The sequence below is a fragment of the Ornithodoros turicata genome, chromosome 5 (genome assembly GCF_037126465.1).
Source record: "Ornithodoros turicata isolate Travis chromosome 5, ASM3712646v1, whole genome shotgun sequence".
NCBI classification, from domain to species: Eukaryota; Metazoa; Arthropoda; class Arachnida; order Ixodida; family Argasidae; genus Ornithodoros; species Ornithodoros turicata.
This window is the reverse complement of record NC_088205.1, coordinates 47669952-47695999: the sequence shown is the minus strand read 5'-3', so window position 1 is coordinate 47695999 and position 26048 is coordinate 47669952. Positions and strand designations below refer to the sequence as shown.

The 26048-nt window shown below is 48.9% G+C and overlaps 1 protein-coding gene across 2 annotated transcripts in view; it reads right to left on the bottom strand.

Annotated features, from left to right (window-relative positions):
- Window positions 1–26048, bottom strand: part of LOC135395988 (ABC transporter G family member 20-like) — a 255295-nt gene that overhangs the window by 132798 nt on the left and 96449 nt on the right. For both annotated transcript variants that reach the window (XM_064627066.1, XM_064627067.1), the window contains exons 8-9: window positions 5919–6112; window positions 4315–4480 (exon numbers count right to left, since the gene is read on the bottom strand). In XM_064627066.1, coding sequence (XP_064483136.1) covers window positions 4315–4480; window positions 5919–6112 — 360 coding nt within the window. The remainder of the gene's footprint in view (window positions 1–4314; window positions 4481–5918; window positions 6113–26048) is intronic.

Genomic DNA, 26048 nt, shown 5'->3' with positions numbered 1-26048 from the left:
AAAGTGCGTTAAAGAAATATGTTATCACAAATGGCAGATATAACCCCTGAAATTATTTCAGATGTCTTGTAGAAGTGTGAATGTTCACCATGGAGTTGATGATCGCTCGCAAGAGATCGGCAACAACAAAAACTTCATTCAGCACTTACACGTCTCTGAAGGCATACTGTTCATCATCAATAAACACTGCCGCAGTTATGGGGCACAGTCATGAGGCACGTATCCGCAATATCCGAACAATGAACAGCGAGAACATGAGGCAATTGATTATGTTCAACTGATGCCGCTTGCGTCGACCCCGTAGTATGATGAATGTGTGTATGGGTGGGAAAATGTAAGAGTGAAACGGGGGATGAGTGGGATAGTGGTTGGTTGGTCCCTTGAAATAACGCACCCTTGGAAGTCGCTGGGGAGGTGTTAGCTTAGCTCAGTTGGTAGAGCCCTGGACCGGAAATCGAGAAGATGTGGGTTCGAGTCTTACAGCTGGCTAACCTTTTCAGTGACTTCCATCTTTCATCATTTCTTTCATCACGAATATCGACTACGAAAATAATTCTTGAAGTATTGAGCTCCTCCGGGATAATGTTCTTCTGTGTTTGATACACCTGGTGACTCGTGATTTCCAGTCCCATCTGCCTTTCTTACGTAAAGATTAACGCTATCCAACTTGGCGAGATTGCGTGTTCACCACCTCATGACAAATGCGGACTGTCTTGCCTGCCGCCTCGAACGAGCTTAACCTCCAAGAAATGCCATTTCAGAAGACAATGCCACAACAGCACGCCAGGGTGAAGTAGCCATCAAAGTATATTACATACCATTGCACACAGCGCCTGACTGCACGTCTTGCTATGTTCCCATCAGCGTTCATAATGCCTGTGAGCAGGGGTGAAAGCGGGGAAAGAACGACAATGCCCGACACGTAGACTACACACCGTAGAAAAGGTCTAAAGTCCTGTAAACGAAGCGCGAATGGCCCGAATTGCTTGAGTTGTGCGGCCGACATCCTAACACTTATAACAGGCGTTTTATAACAGACTGGTTATTTTTTTTTTTTTTTTTTTTTTTGCTACTGGTGGGAACTCTTCATAGATTGAGAAGTTACCCGTAAAACAGAACTCGCTACAAGTTAAGTTACGGTGTGCAAAATGTAACTAAGTTAATAACGAAGTTCTTCAGCCTGAAATGTAACTCGCATTTACTGAGTTACTTAAAAAAAAGAACGAGTTACTTCCAAGTTACTTCGGACACAAAATAGCATTACGCAGGTGCAGCGCGCGTGAGCAGTTGAGTTAGACCTTGAGTTGCTGCAGAGGGGGTGGGGGGATTTATTGGCAGAAAAAAAGAAAAAGAGAAAAATGAAAGGGAGGAGTGCAACACGCTTAGATCGTTTTCGTTTATACCCAACAATAGATCTCTCCCTGTTTGTAAACAAATGACGTCATAGTGTTCGATAGTGCCAAAATTTGGTAGAATTGAACTACGCTCGAAGCTAGAGGTGAGCAAAGTCGCGCAGGAAAGCCACGGTCTTGAGGGATAACATATGGTCCCTTAAAGGGACGCGACCCTCGGTCCTACTTTTCTTTCAATGGGAGGCAGCGAACAAGTGCCCGTTCGTAGAACCCAGCCCTCTCCTTCAGATTTGTTTCGGTTTCAGTCTGTCTACCAACGTCATGATGACGTTTATCTGGTAGAGGTCTATTCCAACGCTTTGCATCTTACTCCCTGTGGGCGCACAATGGTTCAGCTTTATTTCAATGGCAGCGGTTCTTACTTCCTGAATAAAGTACTGTAGTTGATTGAACATCACGTTTTATGGCAAAAAACGCAATGAAGGAACCGGAGAGAAAGCAAGAAAATATTTGGACGTCAGTGAAAAGCGAGTTAAAAGTAACTTGGAACTGAACTACTATGGCAAAGTTACCTGAAAAAGGAACGAGTTCCTCTGAAAGTTACCACGGCGCAAAAGTACCGAGTTAAGTTACAAGTTGCTAAAAAAAAAGGAACTTAGTTACAGTAACGAGTTACCTCGCACTCTTCCACTTACGTACAATGCAATGTTGCACGGATTGCAAAAACAATAGCTTCAAGTAAGAGGGGCGATACGAAGCTACCACGGCACCTGTGCTTTTGAAGAATTATTCACAAACTCTTACGCAGTGAGCCAGCACTGAGTATGTGGTTCTGTGTGAGACTTACTCTTACTCTAAAGGGGGTCATTAAGTTTTTCTTCCGTTGCTTCCGATGGAAAGTGTCGTTTGCCTCAACTATGTCGAGGGCGTCACAACTGTACGCAAGATGAGATGAGATCCAAGATACATCCTTAAAAGAAGATCCACACAAATCCACATTAAGAAATCTAAAACATACTTATATTCCTCCAAGGCGGAATGTTAGCATATAACTTAGTTACACAGCGTTACTCAAATGCGACGATATGTGCTTTTCATGTGTGCCTGTTGATGTGAAGACTGAGAAGACGCTGTTTGCCATGAGCACTAAAATCATTCTGCAGTCGCCTCATGAGCCGTGCAGTATGATCTCCCTATAGAAGAAATCGAAAAGAAATAGGAAAATTGAAGCAAATAAAAGATGCACACCAGCATGAAGTTCGACATAACCGACATTAAAAAGAGCAACTGATGGTGTAAGGCAGGCCACTAAGGCAAGCGTTAAGAATAAACTTAACCAACACAAAGCATTACACCAAACTGATCTTACCTTAGCAGTTTTGAAGTATGTCTTTTCTTTGTGGTTGAAGCTTCGGACTACAGACAGATGACCTGATAAGGAAGAGTGGCATGAAATCAGTCAAACGGCATATGGATGCTATAGCGGAAAACAACCTACCTGTATTGCAAGACGGAAAAGCGAATTCCGGAATACATCGGTTCAATTACATATAAAATCAGGTCGTCCAATGCTCATTTCCACGGCAGACGCAGTGACCCCTCCATCATCCACCTCAAACCCATTCAAACCGCACGGGCGGTTAGTCTGGGTTTAGCAGAAAATAGCAAGCACACGTTTTATACTCACGATATTTGGAAATGCGAAACGTGCGCGCAGACACATACTAATAATATCTATTCGTATTCCAGCACGGCGTATTTCAAAATAAATTAAAAAAACGCAAGAAAACTGAATCCAGCCGTCTACCTCTACAATTTCAATTCCGAAACTGCACATAGATTAGGCCCTGCGGCATCGTTTCGATTGCACAATGATTGCACTTCACAGTGCAACGTGCAACGACCGTTGCAATGAGATCAACTGCTTGAATTGGTTCCCGTTGATTGGGAATGGCCCTGTCCCATTGGTTCACTAGGACAGTTCCATCAACTGCATGGCTTCTCATTCCTTGTATCGGCGCAGTCTGTATCACACAACACGGTGGATCTCTCTAAATCAATAGGAAATCAGCGTTTATATCAGCCCAGGAATACTGGGCTTGTACACATTGAACGAATTCGCCGTCATTCTGATTCCTCATTGCATCTCATTGGAATTGCGGCGAGAATTCAGTGAGGTCATGCCTTCTATTTCCAACAGATGCATGACGCGTTTCGGATGCGCCAGTCAAGCGCTCACCGTGGGAAGGAGATTTTGGTTTTAGTGGTTTAGCTTTAGTGTTTTTTTAAAATAAAAAGCTCCGAGAGCAGCATACATGTTGTAGTTTTTTCAGTTGAGTTATACGACCAGGCGGGCATCCTCTCGCATAGAGAATATGCAACTACGATATGACTAATTACCTGAAATCCCATAACGAACTCCTTAATATTACGGGTCTTCGGGCAAGAGCGAGATGGCAGAATGGGAGACAATCCAAGTTAAACCGCCTGCATTTAAATCCTGATTTAGATCCTAAAACCGCGCACGTGCGTTGAAATATTACATAGCCGAAATTGGCTGTGCAAATGACCCGAGACCCAAACCCCGCCCATCGGGAGCGCAGGTAGGACAACGCTTATTCCACGTCAGAGGACCATGTGCTTGGGAGCGATGGAGATGATTGGAATACGGTGGTGCAGCTCCTGCCTAGATCCAGCGCTTTGCGGCCCAGATAAGGCTCCATCGGCGAAGGTGATGTGCCTGTGGCGCACTGTTTTCCGTTCGGCTCATTTGCATAGTGAAATTCGACGATGAATGTTTCACGGCACGCGCTTTTTTTTTCAGGATTTTTAAAAGTTAGAATGGTGTTCAACGGGGATTGTCTCGCTGCTACGCTGCTATATTGTCTATGATGATCTCATAGCATTTTCAAAAAGGAGACGTGAAGGAGAAAGGCACCGTTTATATAGAAGATGTACATACCAGTTTGACAGTCGATGTGTCGAGACGTTGTATGTACTGGGACGACAAATTACCGCCGTGATCTTCATCGACCACGGCTACATCTAGACCGAATGGCTTGCCCCCGATGAACAAGCAGAACACCACTCCAACGCATGCAGGCACAATTATCTGGAATACGCCGGTTCTGTATCGAAAAATAATAGACTGGTCAGGAGGACACCCATGCAAACGACGTCGCCTTTGGGTTTCTTCACACGGACGTGATCGCTCTTTGTGTCAGTGGAAAAAAAATGGTATGACTAGAAACGGGTCTCCATCTCAATGAGCCTCTGTGTGGGATCTGTTTTTGTTCTCACATGACCATACACTCGAATCGCAGAGTATGACCTGCAGAGACAGGCCACCTCAAGGCACGCGGCAAGTTTCTCGGCAGAGACACACGACCAGCGACAAAGAAATATTAAATGAAGTAGATGTATCCGTGAACATCACTACGAGTTTTTATGGGTCTCGCAGTTCCAACAGAAACAGGAAACAAGAAGATGATAGTGTGTTCGTGTGGAAGACGTTACTGTGAAAGAGCCCTTAGACTTACTCTTTTTTTTTCGTAGAAAACGGACGCCCAAGCACTCACATTTGTGTGAATGAACATCAGTGTAAACCCCGCCCTCACCAACGCACCTACAAGTCGTTTCCGCAAAATATGACCATGCTCTGAGCCCATACGATGAACACGCGGTTCGTGAAAAAATAGAAACGAAACGAATGTTTGAAAAGCACATAGACTTTGAGGGACCACGCTACAAGAACAGACAGCATGCGCACGAGAGAAACGAAACGGACCTTACTGTGGAGCAATGACGCCGCTTCCACGAACTTCTCCTCACGTGGAATTGAGTAACGTGCATAGATTGTGAAAATACAAGATGTGTTCCAATTACAGAGATATGAGGAGAATATTTTGACAGATTACATACTAATGTTTTTCGGAACATTTCTATCGGTTATAGGGCTACATAGCTTCGAGGATTCGCGATGTTCAAACCGTCCATGTTCAAACATCAGGTGCTGCAGCATGCAAAAGAACCTCTAGATTTGGGTGGTGGCAAGTGAACCAGTCGGCCCCCATAATGGTCCACATGATGCCCCCATAATCCGCAGATATTATTCATTATCGTATGGGTTGTCACTTCGATTTTGGAACGTGACAACTGGTTTCGCAGCCAGCTTTTACATTTCTAGATTGAGCACGTGCGGTTTATTTGCCTTCAACCATTTTTTTTCAGTGAGAAGAGGAGTACGAGCACATCAGTTACAGGAATCCCTTACGGCAATTAAGTTTCTCTGCAGCTAAACAGTTTTCTCACCACGTTTCTGAAGTGTTCCGCGACATTTTTCAAATGCATATGGTCGTTGTAGGTAATACAGATTTTTTCCTGGCAGCGAGGAAGCTAATCATCACTTTGTACGGAATTCTGAGCACGTATCTTGCACAGGTACTTCATTACGAATAGTATGTCACGCATTGTGCACTGTGTGACCTGTTGTCATTACATCTGAGGTGGGTCCACATAATGCAATACCGTGAAGGAAGGAAAATATGTATTTGATGGTATACGTACATGAAGCGCCTGAATATCTTAATGATGTTTTTGACGACAAGAGCCTTGGTTCTGACAGTCATTCCAAGGAAGCCGTTGTTCCATTTCATGCTCGCTTGTAAATTCGCAGGAATAGGGGCAGGTGGGACATCGTCCGCTGGTGTTTCTCTCGCTGACACGGTTCCTGGCGTCTTCGTGCCTATGCTCTTGCAGACCTGCAACACCAGAGGGGGGGTTACTACCATTCCAGTGAAGATGCAAATTCGAATTTGGTAATGCATCAGCGAGGCTTTTCGGCGCATACCGGCGGCCGATCTCATGCTTCCAACGGATCACATCCACTCTGGAATAACTTGTGTAATGTGCAACCTATGATTCCAGTGGAACACTTGCAAGGTGTTTCGAGAATATTGTAGACCTGTTAGAATATTGGTTTGAAAAGCGAAGGGAATACGAAGCCAATAGGTATAGGGCCGAAGCGAATACGAAGTGAATAGCTGCAAAATGAATTTTTAATTCAGTGTTAGCACCGCGAAGCAACTGTGGCTGCAAAATGAAATGTTGGCACGCATAGGTGTTGCGAATAAAGTGCAAACGTACCGGAGACGTTAGCAGAGAACCTGTGCAGGTATATCTGACGCCCTCACGCTCGCGGACCAACTTTGGCAGCGCGCTGTTTGGCGTTCCACCCTTGCGCAAACTGTAGGATACTGCGGGAACGGGACGTCAGGAGAATGTACCCTCGCACTTTTTGTCACGGGATAGCGGAAAAAATTCGTGTCATCCGAAATTCGTATCGAAAGAATTAAACCAAAATAAAAATTGAGGCAAGAAAATAGACAGTGACTGTTCATTGTCCATTACTGTTAGTGAAAGAGGTCGGTCGTAACGCTTTTGTGTCTCCATTTTCGGCCAATGCTGCCCAAATTCGCCAGATGATTAAAAGGCCCAGCACGTGTTTTCCACCCGCGAGTCGCGCGACAGTTTTCTAAAGCGAGCTTCACCTAAAGCAGTCAAGCGTTAAGTGAAGCCGACTTGCGGAATCGTGACGCGCAACCTCGCCAGAAGTTGTCCCGAAATGTTTCCTCCACGTGTTCTGGTCGCTGTTTTCCTAAGCTAGTGCGATTTTGCACAGCTTCGCGGCTTATTGTTGCGAGGGGTGGGGGTGGGGGGACAAAAAGGCCGAAACAGGGATAAGGTGAGGATAGAAAGGTAGCAAGCGAGCTGGTGGTATAGATCCATAACTTAAAAACCCGAGACTACAGGACAAAAAACGACAACACAGACAAGTTGTTGTGTGTTGTCTGTGTTGTCGTTTTTTGCCCCCTAGTCTCGGGTTTTTAAGTTATGGAGAGATAAGGTGATAACATTCCGGGCCGTGCAGAGCTCTGGGGCCGTGTAATCCCTTTGACCTTATCTTCTCCACCACCACCAAAGCGAGAGTCATTGCCGGCATTGCGCAACATGACATAAGGCAGTTCGTGGTGAGGATGGTGAAGATATTCCTCCTTTTTCGAAAGAAGGAGCAGCATGACTCGCACATTGCTTGGTGATGTCGTACTTTGAAACAAGGTTATTCTCAAACTTCGCAGATATCAGCTTTGATTTTGCATTTTGGGATGCTGGTATTGTGGATTTAGAGATATGGGATTTGAATGCTGTGATATCGTGGCACACCCCTTGAGGGGGAGATGTGTAGTGTGTTACACGGCTACGTGTAATCGACTCCTTCCGACCGCACCGGGAACGCTTAGGCAGCGCCGCTTTTTCAAGCCCATGTCTAAATGAGAGTTCGCTAATTTACTCAGATACATGGAGAATGTATATATAATTGTATAATTGGGGGTTTACGTCGCGAGACAACTGAGACATGAAGAATGCATATTCTGGGAAACAATACATCACTTTTTTACGTAGCTCCCTTGCTTTTGAATGCAGTGCGCCGTTATTTGGTTAGCGCTTGTATTGCAGCAGAGAATATTTTTTTGGGTTCGTGTGCGTAGCGATTCACGCATCGGTTGCCTGACGTCTTCGTCGGAACCAATCTTCCAGCGGCCAAGACTCTTCTTGAAACCGCTAAATGTATGATAGTCCGGGACGCAAGGTCGGGCGAATATGACGGATGTGGCAGACACAAAAACCGAAGATTATTGACGTTTGAAGTTGCCATACGTGACCGGGCGTCGTCATGCTGGAGCAGTGCAATCTTTGCGAGCGTTTGTATGGGGCAGCGTTCGGAATCTTAATGAACGTGTGGCAGCACCATTGCCAATTCTCGTCCCGCGCCACCGGCGCGAGAGCAGTTATTTCGGCTCTGGCTTTTGGGCCATTCGACACATTAAAAGGCTACTTCCTCTCCAGACCTGTTTGTCGTGTCAGTCACAACAACTGGTGACCCGGACGTGATTTGAACACGCATCGCTTTGTGCATGGTGTATGAACCTTACGATCAAAAATTAATGGTAATGACAGTTGCGAGTGTATTACTACTAGGGCCGCAACAAATCTGTTAAACATATTGAGAGACGGATTTAACCACATTGACATCATCACAACAAACAACAAAACTATATTGTGAGATGATGAATGCGGAGTTTTATCGCCAGGGGCGATACTCTACCCCATTGCTGGTGGTGATGTGGGAAATGAAATAATGAGTCCCTTCACAATAAGGATCGAATTCCTATGGCGTCCAAAAAGGTTAAAAGCTTTGAAGGCAGAGCGTTGGTGGGCTCGATTTGGCCAGGGACCAAGCAGTTTTAGAGAGGAGGGGGTGGGAGTCCAGCTGGTTATGAGACCCGGAGAGTGTGGTTCGGGAAGGTTGGTAGTGAGGGCAGTGAAGAAGAATGTGCTCTAGATCTTCTAGAGCACCACGGTGACAGCAGCTAGGAGAGTCAACTTGTCTCAAGTGGTAACGCCACTGAGATTTAAAAGCCACATCGAGTCGCATTCGATGAATTAATGCAGCGTCTTGACGAGAGGTGTTTCGTGGCACGCGGAAAGCGAGCGTTGGATCAAAACATCTAATCGGCGGCTCTCGTCTTGAGGCACTTGCCTTAATACTTCCTTAGCGGTACGCTGGATTTTGTACCCTTCTAACTGCTCAACAGTGTCGTTAAGAAAGAAGGATTCCCGCACAACTTGTTATGTACCTGTACAACTGTGAAGAGAGAGATAAAAGTTGACGATGAGTTGATGATAAAGAAATGGTAATGATTTATGGTAAAAAAAAGTTTTTGTTGTTGCAGCCTGCGTTGTCAGGTGTGGAGGCTCGATAACTCTTACTTGTGAGGTTTCTAATCTGCTTTCATAGTGTCATATTGTATTTATATTTTCGGTAGGACTCGAGTAATTGCTTCTTTCACTATCGCGCTGACGAAGATGTCTCACCTATCCGCATCGCCAAGTCGCCGTCCTTCTTTCCCAGCGTCCCGTCCCCCTCTTTTTCTCCTCCACTAACCAACCTTCCCCCAAAATACGTGTCAGCTAACACTGCTGTCCCTTCAACGTTCACAACTGGCTCATCACTCCCTGGTCCGACATACCCACAACTGTTAATGTTGTAAAAGGAGAAGGAAGAACTGAGTAGGGCGCGTGACCACGAGAATAAAATCACTTGTTGGTTTCCGTTGGAGAAGACGACGAGCAGTCGTGATCCCCGTTACTTGGTTTCGCTAATCCGGAACATTTGGTGCCGAAACCCGGGACGACTGCACTTGACAATGCCCTGCGAGAGTCAACTAGATCGCCTCAAGAGGACTCGAGCTGGGCTCCGTGGGATCGTCACCCGCACCATCGCTCATCTGGAAGAATGCCTCGCGCGGCCGGATATTCCAAAGCCCAGCGTTGAGGTAGACATGGAGTACCTGGTTGCACGGGTGACCGCGTTGTACAACCTCGATCAGCAGATTCTCGAACTCATCGACGACAATGCTGGGTTCGATGAGGAGAACAACGCTGTGTTGCAGCAGGAAAAGCGGATCGAAGCAGCCATCAGTCAGGCGAAGCGGGCCCTCCGCGAACAGTTGCACACGGCTGGGGATCCGCCGTCTCAAGCAAGTCGCACCGTATCGCTGCCGAAGCTGCAGATTCCGAAATTCGGAGGAAAACTGCAAGATTGACAAATATTTTGGGAACACTACGACGTTACGATTCTACCGCACGCTACCGCTACCGCAATATACTGACTCTCAAACAACGATTCGGGCGCACAGATCTACTCTCAGCAGAACATCTTGACAAGCTACTGGTGAACAGCTGCAGTGACGTAGCGCAGCTGCGTCATGTGTACGACGAGGCGTCACGGCATACAAAGGCTTTGGAATCGCTTGGCATGCCACGATCAAGTTACGATGTCGTTCTATACCGGGTGCTTACGCGCTGCATTCCTACCGACCACTTCGTTCAGTTTCAGCACAGCAGGAGAGCGGATGCTGCATCTGGCGGGAACACTGGCGGCGGGGCTGCCGCCACTGACGGCCCAAGGGCTTTCTCGACAGCGGAACAGGTGACCGCTCTTCTTACCTTTCTGCAAGTGCAAGTCGAAAGTAGGGAGGAAGCGGCCTTTCGCCGTCCCCGGCACGTTCAGAAAGAAAATGCGGAAGCCATCCTGCAAGCACGCTTACCATCCGTGGCAGCCCTACCTGCTGCTGTCAACGTCCAGGGGCCCCCCACTCCAGTTTCCCAGAGGAATTGCGCGTTCGGTCGTGCAAGCGACCACTTAACCGGAGATTGTCCCGTTCCCGTAACACCAGAAGAGAAAAAAAAAACGGCTGCTGATCTCCACGCGACGCTGTTATCGATGTGCAAAACGCCTACCATCATGCACGTCAGTGTCGGACATCAGCCAGTTTAGTTTGCAGGAAGTGCAGCGGTCATCATCAGACAATACTCTCCGATATCCAACCCGTGGCAGCGTCTATAGCCACTGAACCCCATTCGACAACGGCAGCAGCGCCGTCTCCAGTGCAAGCAACACCAGCTTCTATGGACAGTACAGTCATCTTGCTTCAAAGTGCTGCGGTAGATGCCTCTGGCCCCGGAGGCAAAGCAAAAGTCCAGATCCTGCTTGATAACGGAAGCCAACGAACCTTTATCAGAGAGGACCTTGCTATGAGCCTACAATGTGCGACAATCGACGTTGAGGACTTAGCCATCTACGCGTTTGGATCAATGCAATCTGCCCGCCGCAGATGCAGCAAGGTCACTGTAAACATCACAGGCCGTGGCGCCACCTTCGAGTTAGAAGCTCTCACGATTCCCGAGATATGCAAGTCCCTGAGCCCTTCGCTGGATCCGCATTTAACACGCATGTTACTTGAGCGTGACTTGCAACCTGCGTCAACGGCATGCGTTTCCCGAAGTGTTGACATCCTGGTCGGAGCGGACAACTACTGGCGTCTTGTAACGGGACGAATTCTGAGGATGACGGAGGATCTCACTGCCGTTGAAACGGTGTTTGGTTGGGTTATACAGGGCTCAACGACCGTGCATACACAGCTCCCCCAATCGACATGTGCCTTACTTCTCACTTGCGGAGACCCAGAGTCTGAGTGTAATGCCGAAGACTTGTGGAAACTTGACACGCTCGGAATCACAAGTCCCGAATCCACAACGAACCACGTGTGCAGCACGGACCTCCAGGTCTTCGAGGCGGGCATAGCAAAGTCGAAAGAACGGTATGAGGTTCCCTTGATGATTAAGGAGCCTGGGCTTCCACCGGATGCCAACAACAAAGCCACGGCAGTGCACAGGCTCCGAGCCCAACTCAGACGATCTAGCAGCGCACCAGAGGTTCTGCGGCAATACGACAAAACAATAAGAGAATATTTCGTAGAAGGCCATGCTGAACAAGTTACCGGCCCTGATCCCGACCGTAATCTCTACTATCTGCCGCACCATACCGTGGTACGCAGCGAGGCCGCCACAACCAAGATCTGAATTGTTTTTGATGCGTCATCCCACGTCTCTGGCCAACCGTCGTTGAACAACGTGTTGTCGAAAGGGCCGAACATGAACAGTGACCTCTTGCATCTCCTACTCACCTTTCGGTACCACCCGGTGGCCCTCACTGCCGATATCCGGAAGGCATATCTCCAAATATTAATCCAGCCGGAAGATCGCGACTCCCTTCGCTTCCTCTGGGTTTCCGACCTTCCATCTGCCTCCAACCCGTACCCGCCACTGTAGGAGTGGAGAATGACACGCGTGCCCTTTGGGGTTGCCTCCAGCCAGTTCCTCCTCGCGGCCACCTTGCAGCACCATTTCAGATCTGTCAGCCATCGTTACCCAGCCACTGCTGCACGACTTTCCACCAGCTTTTACATGGTAGTCGGGTGCAGGGATGTCGCAGAAGCTCAGACTTTCTACAAAGAGACCACAGCAATCTTGCAAGAGGCAGGGATGGACATATGGAAATGGGCTTCAAACTCTCCAGTCCTTCAAGAGAAATATTTAACTGATGGAATCGCATACGACAACATCTCTGACGTGGGGTCAGTTCTTTGGGTACTCGGTGTGCCGTGGGACAGACAATTCGACGAGATCTGGGTCCCCGGCCACGGTCCGCGGTGCGGTCCGTCCAGACCTTCGCTAAAGACGCACCTTCCACAAAACGTGGGGTACTGCAGGTTTTCTCTCGACTGTATGATCCTTGGGGTTTCCTCTTTCCGTTCGCCATTACAGCGCGCCTGCTGTTCCAGACGTTATGGAAGGAAAAATGGCCTTGGGACTGTCCTCTAGAGCCACCACTGCTGGACGCATGACACGCATGGGTGAACGATCTGGCAACTCTCTCGGAGGTACGGCAATCAAGATGGGTACTCGGATCCCATCACAGCTTGCTCGATCTTCAAGTATTTGCAGACGCAAGCCCACGGGCGTACGGTGTCGTAGTATACGTTCGCAGTCGAACAAGCGACGGCCGCGTCAAGGTTTCCTTGCTCATCGAAAAGGGCCGCGTTGCTCCACTGAAGCCTCTAACATTACTCCGACTAGAGCTACTCGGGTGCCTACTCGCTGCGCGCATTTTCTATCGCGTCATCAGTTCCGTGCCCATCGCAGCGCAGCACTCCAGGCCACCTTCTGGACGGACTCTACAATAGCTTTCCACTGGGTCAAGAATGACACTGACAAGTGGCCGCTGTTTGTCGCAGCCCGCACAACCGAGATACGACGGCTGACAAACCCGCAACAATGGTTCCATTGCGAAGGCAAACACAAGTCCGCGGAGCTGCTAACCAGGGGCGTATCCGCGAAGATTCTGCTCGACAGCCAGCTGTGGTGGAGTTCGACTCAGCGGCTGCTCCCGTTGTTGATGCAGAGGTGTTCCCGACGGAAGAAGTTTGCTGTGTGGCAGTCGCGACCGGAATGGACTTCCCGTTGCGGTTGGCATATTACAGTTCACTGAAGCATATTCTAAGGCTTACTGCTCACGTGCTCAGGTACATCCACAATCTGCGTTACCCGCAGTCAAGGACGACAGGTCCACTTTCTGCAGATGAACTGACGCCAGCCGAACTCGTCTGGGTACGCAACGCACAATCACAAGCGTTTCCTGAGGAGGTGGCAGCACTTGAAAGATCCGCGCCAGTATCGCGCGCCTCTACCCTACTGACCTTGCAGCCCTTCCTCAATGAGACTGCCGTACTTCGCGTAGGAGGTCGGCTCCAGCAAATGGACGATTCCACCGATATTCGCCACCCGATTGTCCTCCCGTCGAAGCACCGATTCAGTGCTCTGGTAATCCTGGACACGCACGAACGTTTGCATCATGCGGGAGTCCAAGACACCCTCAGTGAATTACGCCAAAGTTACGGGATCCTCAAGGGCCATCAAACAGTTCGCCGCACGCTACACACGTGTCCTCCATGCAAGTACAAACGGCTGTCACCCGAAACCGCACCAGTGGCCCCGCTGCCTAGAGAAAGAACCACGGAGACTCATCCGGAGACGTTGTGGGAATTGATTTCGCCGGGCCCCTCTACGTCTCGCATGCCGCACTTCGCGAACAAAAGGACTACATTGTTGTCTTCACATGTGGTGTCACACGCGCCGTTCACCTTGAACTTGTACATCAGATATCCATCGAGCGGTTTTTAACAGCATTCCGCAGATTCATCGCACGACGTGGTCTACCCTCTGTCATCATGTCCGATAACGCTAGGACCTTCCACAACTGTCCCGTCTTCTAGGAGTCCTCTCGTCACCTGGTGTGCAGAACTTCGCCGCCAATCATCTAATTCGTTGGAAGTTCATCGTCAAAAGCTCTGAAGCGGTGTCCAGGAAGGCGTCGACTGGACTTCGAAGGTCTGGTTACTGCGCTGTGTGACATAGAAAGTATCATTAATTGCCGCTCATTGACGCACATTTCTTCGGACGTATACGACCTGGACCCTCTCATGCCGTCGCACTTTCTCATTGGGAAAAGATCAACAGCACTTCCAAGCTACACCGCAGCCACCACGCCGCAGAACGCTGCGGAACTGCGCCGGTATTTCAGGACCCAAGAACAGATACGCATGCAGTTCAGGTCAAGGTGGCGTAAGGAGTACCTCCTACAGCTCCGGTCCGCTCACCTTGGTAAGTGTAAACCAGACACAAAGCTCAAGATTGGAGACGTCGTTATACGCGACACAGGAGCGCGACGAATGTTCTGGAAGCTCAGGCGTGTCCATCGGCTGATATTGGGACGCGACGGAGTAGTCCGTGCCGGTGAGCTGACACTGGCGAACGGATCGCAAATTCGGCGCCCGGTACAGTTGCTGCAACGCCTGGAAGCGGATATAAAGTCATCGGCGGCGCGGGAGGATGTTGCAAAAGGAGAAGGAAGAACTGAGCAGGGCGCGTGATCATGAGAATAAATTCACTTGTTGGTTTTCGTTGGGCAAGAAGGCGAGCAGTCGTGGTCCCCGTTACTTCGTTTCGCTAATTCGGAACAGTTAAAAGAGCTCATTGTTAATATGAAAAATAAATTGGGCCTGCGGAGCAACCTGCTCAGCACAAAGTGATGTTCATGATGTTGGGGATAATGTTTGCGAAGGTATTATCAAGTTTCGAGACGTTTTTTATGCTCAGGCTCCTGACCCTCGTCTTCTCGACACTAGTGACAGTGAGCTCAGCTTTACAAAAACCGGGATTGAAATTTGACCAAGCAGAACAAATGGTGAAAAATGTCAAAGGGAATATTATTGAACATAGGCACGACTTCTCGCGCTTCTGGAAGGAAACGTAAAGGGAGGCGAAGAGGTTCCACGCTGAATAGCCATGTGTTCCGGTTCCAAGGCAAAGAAAGGTACCACGGCGACATGATGAGGGATGGGACGCTCACGCGTTCCAGTCAGCGGAAAACATGTATCGACAGCGCTACTACGAGGTATTCGACACCGTGCAGTCATCGGTAGTTGATAGATGCCTACCAGCTATGTGGCAGCATATGGCACACATTGACAGGGGGGGGGGGGGATATGTTTATTATATATAAAAAAATAAGAGGGAAAGGTTAGCCACCGGTATGGCGGCTTGCTATTCCCAGGAAAAAAGGGGAAAAATAAAGGCAAACAAAAAGAAAAACAAAGAGAAAGAAAAACAAATAAATAAGAAGAAAAACAAAAGAACACAGAGGAAAACAAACATGAAACTGGTCACAGTTCACCCAGGAGGCCACAGGACCGCAGAAACTGGGCAAGTGCCTTTGTCACCTGACTGTATTGTGTGGGGCCGAGCAGCGTAGCTAGAGATAAGTCCGAAACCGTCAGGCGAGCGATGCGCGACCGTAGGAGGAGACGATGTTGGTGGTAACGAGTGCAGTAGAGGAGTAAGTGCGGGATGTCTCCTTCAACATGACAGGTGGGGCAGTTGGGCGACGAAAGGTGGCCCATCTTAAAGAGGAGCAGTGGAGTCCGCGCCACATTCAATCGCAGCCTATGAAGCAGGGACTCTTCCTCCCTGGGGTAGCGGCCTACCAGTGTGTGGGTCATCGTAGGGTCAATCGAGTGCAGAAAAGGGTTGGTCCTGGCAGCGTCTTGAAAGAAGGCCTGAGAGCTATTTCTGCAGTATCGGCGAATGGCTAGCTGACAGGCAGACTGGGTAAGTTGGACAGAAGTGACAGGCCCAACAGCACGAGCAGACCTGGCCGCAGAATCGGCGATGGCATTCCCTAAGATACCAACGTGGCCCGGAATCCACTGGAACCACACACTGTGGCCCGCAAATTAAACCTTGATGCCATTGCAGACGAGTTCATAGGACGGACCGCGTTGCGAAGGAACACATTTTTCACCACGCCGTAGATATTGTTCCCAATCTCATTTCGTTTCACTCGTGATTTCAGTGTAGAAATGGAATACAAATTGCGAGGCGCACATACAACAGTCTCTAGTCTTTCTAGGGACAGTTGCTACAACCTACCTACAACAATTACATCTATTCTTTGGCCCATGTCAATCAGACAGATCACTACGAGGTTTGGAATGAGTGTACTCAAAGCGCGTAACAAAAATACTAGAAAACGTATCCAAGAAAATTCTGCCTGCGCAGTAGTTAGAAATGCCGCGCATGGCAAAAGTAAAGGCGTAAAAGTCGCCCTACAAGATGGAAGTCCGGTGGGGGTCACTCCCCCCACACACATACACACTTTGCGTTCGCTCTTGGACCGAAGCCCGCTGCGCCCCCCCCCCCCCCCCACCCGGGCGCCGGCAAAATGAAAACTTGGCGCCTATGGCTTCTGCGGTGTACTGTAAAAGTACATTGATGTATGTTTGTATGGTACCACATGTGCGTATCAAATGCATATGTGGATGCGACAACTGAGGCGCCGACTCTGACGTATGAGAGATAAAATCGCGTATATGGAGACAATGATGTCAATAATCCAAAGCTGACATATCAACAAGCAACAACAACTTTATTGTGAGATGATGAATGGGGAGTTTAATCGCCAGGGGCGATACTCTACCCCATTGCTTGTGGTGCTGCGGGGAATGATATAATGAGCCCCTTCACAATAGACTGTATACAAAACCTAGCGCCATCTCGTAGCACTCCCGGGAACCTACCGGCATTCCGCCATGTCTGGGGCGTCTTCCCCGGCCCGAGCAATGCAAACGACTGTCATACAACAGTTCTTTTGCGTGTCCTGCTTCTCAAATATGCTGGTTCACTATCTTATTTGTGTGATGAGACGGCTTTCAAAGGAGAATGTAAACCAGGTAGGAGAGCCTCAAATGTCTGTATTCCTTATTGCACTCAAAGCATTGAGCGCTGTGACAAAGCTTGGTCAAGAAAATTACGTTAACCTAGTGCAACGATGCTTTGTTATCCCATCCCAAGAGAAATTTATACAGTTTAAAAGGGCTCATTTGAGAAGTTGGTAGTGCACTTTATACAGCAGAAACATTTGGTACAAGATAAAGGATAAGTACGATTGTAGTTGTTGCTATGAAACCCGCTGTGACGCTCACCGTTGCGCACTGGCCTTTCTCAGCTCGGTGAATCTGAGTTTTCTTTATTTGAGCATCTACCGCAAATTGTCACGGATGGTTGCACTGCATTTCACGTGACTGTTTAGTGTTAACCAGACAGATAGTCCTCCTTAGATGGGCCGCTCAGACTGTTTCAATCATTTAGTGCAAGGACACTTCATGTTCGCCTTACAGTCACCTTCAACACCTTCCCTGGGACGGATATGGCTACTAGAGATCAAGAGAAAACACGAAGTTCAATGCTGACACAGCAAAGGTGTGTTCACGGCACTTCAAAGAGACTGATTTTGACGCAAACGTGCCAAATGGAATGGGGCATCTATGAATTTGCTGTGCCATCAGTCTTCGCATTCAAGAAGAAGAAGCTAGAGAGAAAACTACCAAGGGAACACGTAGTGATGCAAAACTATCGATCAGTCACCGATGGTATCCTGAAACATAGATAGTTTTAGGATAATTGACCATCGATACTCCACAACCGTACTAAGCTTTTATTTTGTGCCAAATGTTTATCCTGTATACAGTGCACTAAATAGTGCTTAAATGGACTGTACTGAACTGTTTAAATATGTCATAGTATGGCATTAAAGAGCAGGTTTGCACTAGGTTAACGTAAGTCTCTCTCCCAAAATCGAAATGACAGCGCTCCAATGCAACAAGGAATCCAGAAGCACTCTTACCTTGCTTGCATTCCCTTTTGAACCCGGCCCCTCGTCTCACCATGTGAATAACATAGTGAAACAGCACGTGTGTGCGGCAAGATGCGCGATAGAACAGCTGGACGTGAGTCGTGTGTATGACTCGGGTCGGGGAGAGAGCCTCAGACATGGCGGAATTCCGAAGGTTTTCGTGCGCGCTACGAGAGGGCGCTGCGTTTTGCATATCGTCTATAGAGATTGAAATGCTTTAGTGATAAGACGGTTGTTTTGTTTTCTTTATGATAAGATGGATGTCACCAGCATCAAGGTCAAAGCAGGGAAACAAAGCAAGAGGCGGGAACACTTCCTCCTCTCCACGCACCTTCCGTGCGCTTTTCTTTGCGACAATCAAGCAGGTAGGGCTAAAGCGGAATTTTTACTAATTTGTTTCGACTATTTCTGTTGCGATGCTGTGCACAGTTTTTGTTTGGTCTGTGGTTATCTGTGGAGGACTTTATAGTTCTGTAAAAAGGAAGTGATGTTCGCTTGGCAATTTTCAAAGTTCAATTGAAAACAATAAATTTCCCTCAATTAAAAATTGTCCAAATTGCCGAAAATCCTACAATCCTCCGGCGAGTACGTCGCCAGTTAGAATTTTGTATCACTTTAGGTGAAACACGTACCCTGTATAGCTGTCGGTGCAGGAGTCTGTAAAGGTCGGAAGGTAAATGAAACTGAGGGCAGGCGCCCGCTTTTGGAAGGTACACTCTTACAGAAAGGTTTAAACAGATGGTTACTGGCTCTGTTACCACCCAGAGTCGTTTATGATGAGATGTTGGCATTCTTTGATCTTTTGCCGCCCAGAGATGGTGGCTCGGCGTGACGTCAGAACGTCATCGCTCCGTCCACTTGGCCGGCATGATAGGCGAGCCGCAGCGGCACGGGGAGATTTCAAGGCTCTCCGCTCCAAAATGGCGGCTTTGGCCGTGGCGCAGCCCGTCGTGTGGTGTAAAATGACGAGCTTTGAAATAGGCCAATGGCCAAAATTCTCCCAATAAACGACTCCGTCACCACCCCTGCTGCAGCGCCCTCTTGCTGAAAAATACAGATGGACTGCCTACCTCCTCGCTTGCGGCGCCATCTTTTGGTGGACAAGATTATTTATTTACCACCCAGGGTACACCAGTTAACTACATGACATAACAATAATTTTTCGGCGAGACAGTATCATCGTTTTTGAGGAGTAATTTGAGTAGAAAACAAAGTCGGCAACACTGTTGTATGCTAATCCGAAACGTTGTCACTTGCGGCGGGATTTCCCCGTTTCTACGATGGGCAAAGAAGCCTCACTAAAGTCATATAGTCGCTTGTTAGACGAAGAGGACCTTATAATGTGCGAAGTCGCAGTGCATTATAATAGTATCTGTTCCCCGGCAAATTGCTCCTGGGTAGTTTCATTTTAAATCGAACAACGTGTGAAAGTCGTATTTTTTAATTCGCCCTGAAAAAATATATGTTAGAGGACAGTTCAAACGACGCAAATCGCGCCACGTGCGACGCTCGTGCGTAGAGTAGTTTCCGCGTAGGAGAGGGGGAAAGTCGGAGGCTGCTTGTGCGCGCTTTCTTCTGGACAGACTTTGACGGGATCTAGCACCGCGGACTTTATATCTAGGAACTGGAGGATTTTTGTGATTATAGGCTGCACGATAGACACTGTCGACAGCCACCCACAGAACTCTGAGCGCCACAGATTTTCTGTTAAAAAATGACAAACTTGGCGTAAACGTTCAAACAGACCAAACTTTGTTACCAATTTTCTTCATGACGGAACGTCTGAGAACATCGAGCTTAGGGCCATTCGATAGGACGTTGAAAGAGCTTTTGTGCTGTATAGAATTCATTTTTCTCAGCCCAGTTGTTTCTGTGTTATTAACTTGAGAATCACCCATGGTAGGCGAAAATTGCCAATGTTGCATCTCAATTTTCTCAAAAATGCCATCTTCGATTTCCTTGATTATTTTTCAAAAGGTGGCGTCATGTCTCTACTTTAGACGTCAAGTGAGACAATCTTTTATTTTTGCCTGAGAGACGCGCAGTGATTTTTTTTGTCAGGCAGGGTGAAGAGGCTGCGGCCTTGCGCGCCCCACCCACGAGCACGCGACTTTCAACCTCTTCTTTGCTACAGGTGTCCCGCTAACGGAGAAATCAATTACCACACTGCGTGAGCTTGTTGTAGTGTCCCCAGAGCATCACTTTACGTTTACCCAATGGCCTCCCAGTTCCGTCAGGCTCATTCAAACCGTGGGAGAGTACATGAGTTGCCTGTGCGCCCTTGACGAGAAGCCCCAGTTCGACGAACATACCGACAAGCAGTGAGAAGAAACGAAGCGCTTCGTAGAGATCTTTATCCACTGGTAACATTAGCTTTTGTTTCAGGTTGCCGCCGGTCCCTCAGGCAGTGTGAAAGGCACATCCTTTTCATCGGTAAAAGAACGAAAACCGAAAGTTTCGAAAAACGTAAAATGTGCCCATTGCGAGACCCCTGCAGGTGGTGGCTGCTACCATTGGATTAGCATCATCCGATAGCTTTAGACATGACCTTTCACATGATATAAAGTGACTGGGTTCAAGCGCATTCTTTGTCCGCCTAGTATCGCAAAACCACGAGTGGTACGCGAAAATTTTGCATCTTCGATCTTAATTATTTCTAAAAAGCCGGTATATTTTTCACGATTTATTCCACAGGGGCAGAATTGTGCCCGTACTTTGCGCTGCTGGTAAAGTACCTTTTCTCTTTTTGATTGAGACGTAGGGCTACCTTTCCGCGGAGCGATTTTTCCACACAAAGGCGCTCTTCGTATGTTTGCGAACGCGTTTTGCTTCGTAGTCTTTGCTTTGTAATTTAATGCCCAGATGTTGCATTATGTACTTATTTTGCACTTATGGTACGTATGTTTATTTTTTTCCTTTGAAGACGCAGGACAATACTTTCGTGGGCGACTTGAACTTGCTAATACGTACTTTCATGGGAGTCGCACGCACGACGTGTGCGTATACGCACGTGCGCATATTCACTATTCTCCCGCACATGTGCTTGAGGCAATGCACGTACGCACGCTATGAGGCTGTCGTGCGAGTTAATATTAAGAAGGCAGAACTACGGCCACAGGGGACAGAAAGTTACAACACCTGAGAATACAAATTTGTGGTCGTGTGGTTGCAGTCGCCTCTTAACTTGGGCGCAATAAGTGATAGTTCCGAAGGTGTGCATGCTCTCTTTAATTAGTTTTATGCTCCGTAGCGTTATTTCGGAACCACGACGAGTGGTGCAAAACCCGTAAGACCGCTGTGATGACTGTTGCTGCTCTCAAGTATAACACGTTCACCCTCACCGAGATATGTCAGTGTCACCGTGGGAATCAAAATTTCCGACAGAACAACGCACAACTAAAATCCCTCGTTTCCCGTAGCTGTAGGTACCTTAAACCCTCGGTGTGGTCTTCAGTAGTCCTTCTGGCATCCATGCGCTTGAACCCATTCACTTTATATCATGTGAAAGGACATGTGTAAAGCTATCGGATGATGCTAGTCCAATGGTGGCAGCCACCACCTGCAGGGAACTCGCAATGGGCACATTTTACGTTGTTCGAAACTTCCGTTCTTCGTTCTTTTACCAATGAAAAGGATGTGACTTTCACACTTGCTGGGGGACTGGTGGCAACCTGAAACAAAAGCTAAGATGTTACCAGTGGATAAAGATGTCTACGAAGTGCTTCGTTTCTTCTCACTGCTTTGTCGGTATGTTCGTCGAACTGGGGCTTCTCGTCAAGGGCGCACAGGCAATTCATGTACTCTCCCACGGTTTGAATGAGCCTGACGGAACTGGGAGGCCATTGGGTAAACGTAAAGTGATGCTCTGGGGACACTACAACAAGCTCACGCAGTGTTGTCATTGATTTCTCCGTCAGCGGGACACCTGTAGCAAAAGAAGAGGCTGAAAGTCGCGTGCTCGTGGGTGGGGCGCGCAAGGCCGCAGCCTCGTGCACCCTGCCTGACAAAAAAATTGCTGCGCGTCTCTCAGGCAAAAATAAAATATTGTCTCACTTGGCGTCTAAAGTAGAGACATGACGCCACCTTTTGAAAAATAATGAAGGAAATCGAAGATGGCATCTTTGAGAAAACTGAGATGCAACATTGGCAATTTTCGCCTACTATGTGTGATTCTCAAGCTAATAACACAGAAATAACTGGGTTGAGAAAAATGAGCTTTATACAGCACGAAAGCTCTTTCAATGTCCTATCGAATGGCGCTAAGCTCGATGTTCTCAGAGGTTCCGTCATGAAGCAAATTGGTAACAAAGTTTGGCCTTTTTGAACGTTTACGCCATGTTTGGCATTTTTTAACAGAAAATTTGTCACTCTCATAGTTCTGTGGGTGACTGTCGACAGTGTCTATGGTGCAGCCTATAATCACAAAAAACCTCCAGTTCCTAGACATAAAATTAGCGGTGCTAGATCCCGTCAAAGTCGGTCCAGAAGAAAGCGTGCTCAAGCAGCGTCAGACTTTCCCCCTCTCCTACGCGGAAACTACTACACGCACGAGCGTCGCACGTGGCGCGATTTGCGTCGTTTGAGCTGTCCTCTAACATATATTTTTTCTGGGCGAATTAAAAAATACGACTTTCACACGTTGTTCGATTTGAAATGAAACTACCCTCCTACATTTGTGTTTCACACAGGTGCGTAAGGGTGCGTTCACACGGGCCAACTTTCTGCACCAACTCGAACCAATGTCTTATGACCAACTGTCTTAGACTGTGCTGTGCCCGCGTTTACACATACTAACTCGGTAACTCCACGCACAAGCAACCTTTCGGCAATCCGAGTGTATGGGCTCCAATCTAACTACTGGTGACTTTTTTTTCAACTGTCATTATTCAAAATGAAGTCACTTTATTTCGCCAGAAGATCACCAGTACCTCCAAAAAATGCCTATTGATATGTTTATATGACGCTAGGAAAATAAGAAAAAAAAGAGAAAAACAATTCTCAAGTACCTCTGTAGGATTTGAGCCTGTTGGACTCAGGCAAGAGACAACCGCTTGGTTTGGTGGCAGGAGCCCAACTGATTTTATTCTACGCGGGTTATGCCCGCACGTGAAACTGGATGACGATGGTGGCAGCGCTGGGGCTGCTACATGGCTCTCCCCTCAGCAGAGCAGTTGATGAGATGAACGGTGCGGAGAGGGGCAGCCTAGCGGACCCGACGTGGAGGCAAGCGACAGTGAGTGGTGGGCGTAGAAGGTATGGCCGAAGCTGAAGAATGAGGCGGCACGGCCGGTGTTACTGAGGAGGGACGGTAGGCTTCGTCGTCCAGGAATGCCGGCTTTAACCGGTCCACGGATACGGTTTCCGTGCGACCGGCGATTTGCAGGGTGGAGTGCTTGGGACCACGATGCGTGACCAGATAAGGTCCGTCATATGGAGGGTGAAGAGGCTTGCGCACCCCGTCGTGACGCACAAAAACGTGAGAGGTCGTCTGCAGGAGAGGGTGCTGAAAAGGTGCGCGTGAGCAAGACCGGGGAGGATGAGACTGGAGGTGGCCGAGTGCGGACCGTAGACGGTCGACGTAAGACGACATGTCAGTGGGACACGCTGGGGACGAAGGCGGGAAGAAGGCGCCGGGGATACGAAGGGTCGTCCCGTAAACAATTTCTGCGGGCGTGCAGCGCAGGTCCTGCTTCACTGTGGAGCGTAATGAAAGGAGCACCAGCGGGAGCGCTTTTGTCCAGGTAGAGGTGGCGGCAGCTTTGAGGGCGGTCTTGAGACTGTGATGCAGCCGCTCTACCGTGCCGTTCGCAGCGGGGTGATCGGCGGTGGTTCTGGTCTTGTGTCCGCCGAGCAGGACGGCCAGTTCGGAAAAGAGCTTGGACTCCTCTGTCCGTCGTAATAGTAGAGGAAGTGCCAAATCGAGCGACCCAGTTCTCGACGAAAGCGGCGGCCACTGTAGGAGCGGAGATATCTGTGATGGGCAAGGCTTCTGGCCATCGGGAAAATCTGTCGATCATCGTCAGCAGAGACCGGAATCCCCGAGATGGAGGCAGGGGGCCGACGATGTCGAGGTGGACGCGAGCAAAGCGCGTATCTGGTTCAAGAAATATTCCGGGTGGAGTAGTGGAATGACGGGTGACTTTGGACCGTTGGCACGGAACGCAGGAGCGCACCCAGTGCGCGATGTCGCTACGCATTCCGGGCCATACGTAGCGGGCAGCGACAAGCTGCTGTGAGGCCCGGATGCCAGAGTGTGCAGTGGAGTGAAGGTGGTCGGACATTTGACGGCGTACGGACTGGGGTAAGAATGGACGAGGAGAGCCGGATGACATATCGCAGCAGAGAGTGCTGCGGGAGCCGGCGATGGGCACGTCTTCTAGGCGAAGGCCGGTGGAAGGAGACGTGCGGAAGGAGTCTATTTCCTCGTCGGTAGACTGAAGTTCGGCCAGTCGTTCCGGGGAGACCGGTGAGGAGGCAATGGCTGAAATGTCTACGCGGCTCAGGGCGTCTGCGACGGGATTGAGGTGGCCGGAGACGTGGCAAATGTCTGTTGAAAACTCCTACACGAACGCGAGATGACGCTGCTTACGTGACGTATAATTAGCACCCGAGGACCGGAACGCATAAGCCAGTGGCTTATGGTCCGTGTAGATCAAAAAGGTCCGGCCCTCGAGAAAGTGTCGGAAGTGCCTCACGGTGAGGTAGATCGAAAGCAGCTCCCGACTGAAGGTGCTGTAACGCCTTTCGGGAGGGCGCAACTTGCGGGAGAAAAACCCGAGAGGCTGCCAAGTGTCTGAGTCGTCCGACATCTTCTGTTGGAGCACAGCGCCGACAGCAGTTGAGGAGGCGTCGACCATTAAGGATGTTGGGGCACCTGGTCTTGGGTGGGCAAGTAAGGTAGCTTGGGCCAGCGATCTTTGATCTTGCCAAACGCTACCGAGGCTTCTGCTGTCCGGAGCAGAGATTTGGAAGGACTGCTCTTGGGAGACAGAAAGAGCTCGAGCGGGCGCAGGATCTCGGCACAATGAGGGATGAAACGGCGATAAAAGTTGGTTAATCCCAAGAAGGTGCGGAGTTGGTGGATGTTGGAAGGCTTCGGGAAGTCGGTGATGGCTCGGACTTTAGAAGGAAGGGGAGAAATGCCGGCGGAGGAGGTATGATGGCCTAGAAAATCCAAGGAGGAAACGCCGAATTTACTTTTAATGACGTTGATTATTATGCCGAAGTCGGAACGGCGGGAGAAAAGCTGGCGCAGATCGGCGGCATGCTGCTCGGGTGATGGACTAGCCACGAGTACGTCATCGATGTAAGCTAGTACATTCAGGAGGCCGCGAATAACAATCAATGAATCGCTGGAACGACTGGGCAGCGTTCCGGAGACCAAAGGGCATTCGAGGGAATTCGAATAACCCAAATGGCGTCGTTATGGCGGTCTTTGGTATGTCCGCTTCGGCAACAGGTATTTGGTGGTACGCACGCACCAGGTCCAGCTTGGAAAAGGTGGTAGCGCCGTGGAGGCTTGCAGTAAAATCGTGCACATGAGGGATGGGGTACTGGTCCGGGATTGTGACGCGGTTTAAGGCTCTATAATCTCCGCAAGGTCGCCACGACCGCCAGTCGCCGGTCTTCTTCGGCACCATGTGCAGCGCGGATGCCCAACTGCTGGAAGATGGGCGGATTATTCCCAATTCCAGCAGGTGGGTGAACTCTTCACGCGCGATCTTGAGTTTCTCTGGAGGAAGACGGCGTGGGCGTGTGAAGACCGGGGGATCCTTGGTTTCAATGTGGTGGACCACATTATGCTTTACCGGCTGGGACCAGTCAGGCGGACGAGTGAGTTCAGGAAAGTCCTTCAATATGGCGAGGAAGGGGTTGCCTGCGTCCTGGTAGAAGGCGCTTTGTATGATGGGAAGCAAGATCGAATGCCCGAGATGGTGAGGCTCGTGGATGAGTCGATGAGCTTTCGACGACGCATATCCATT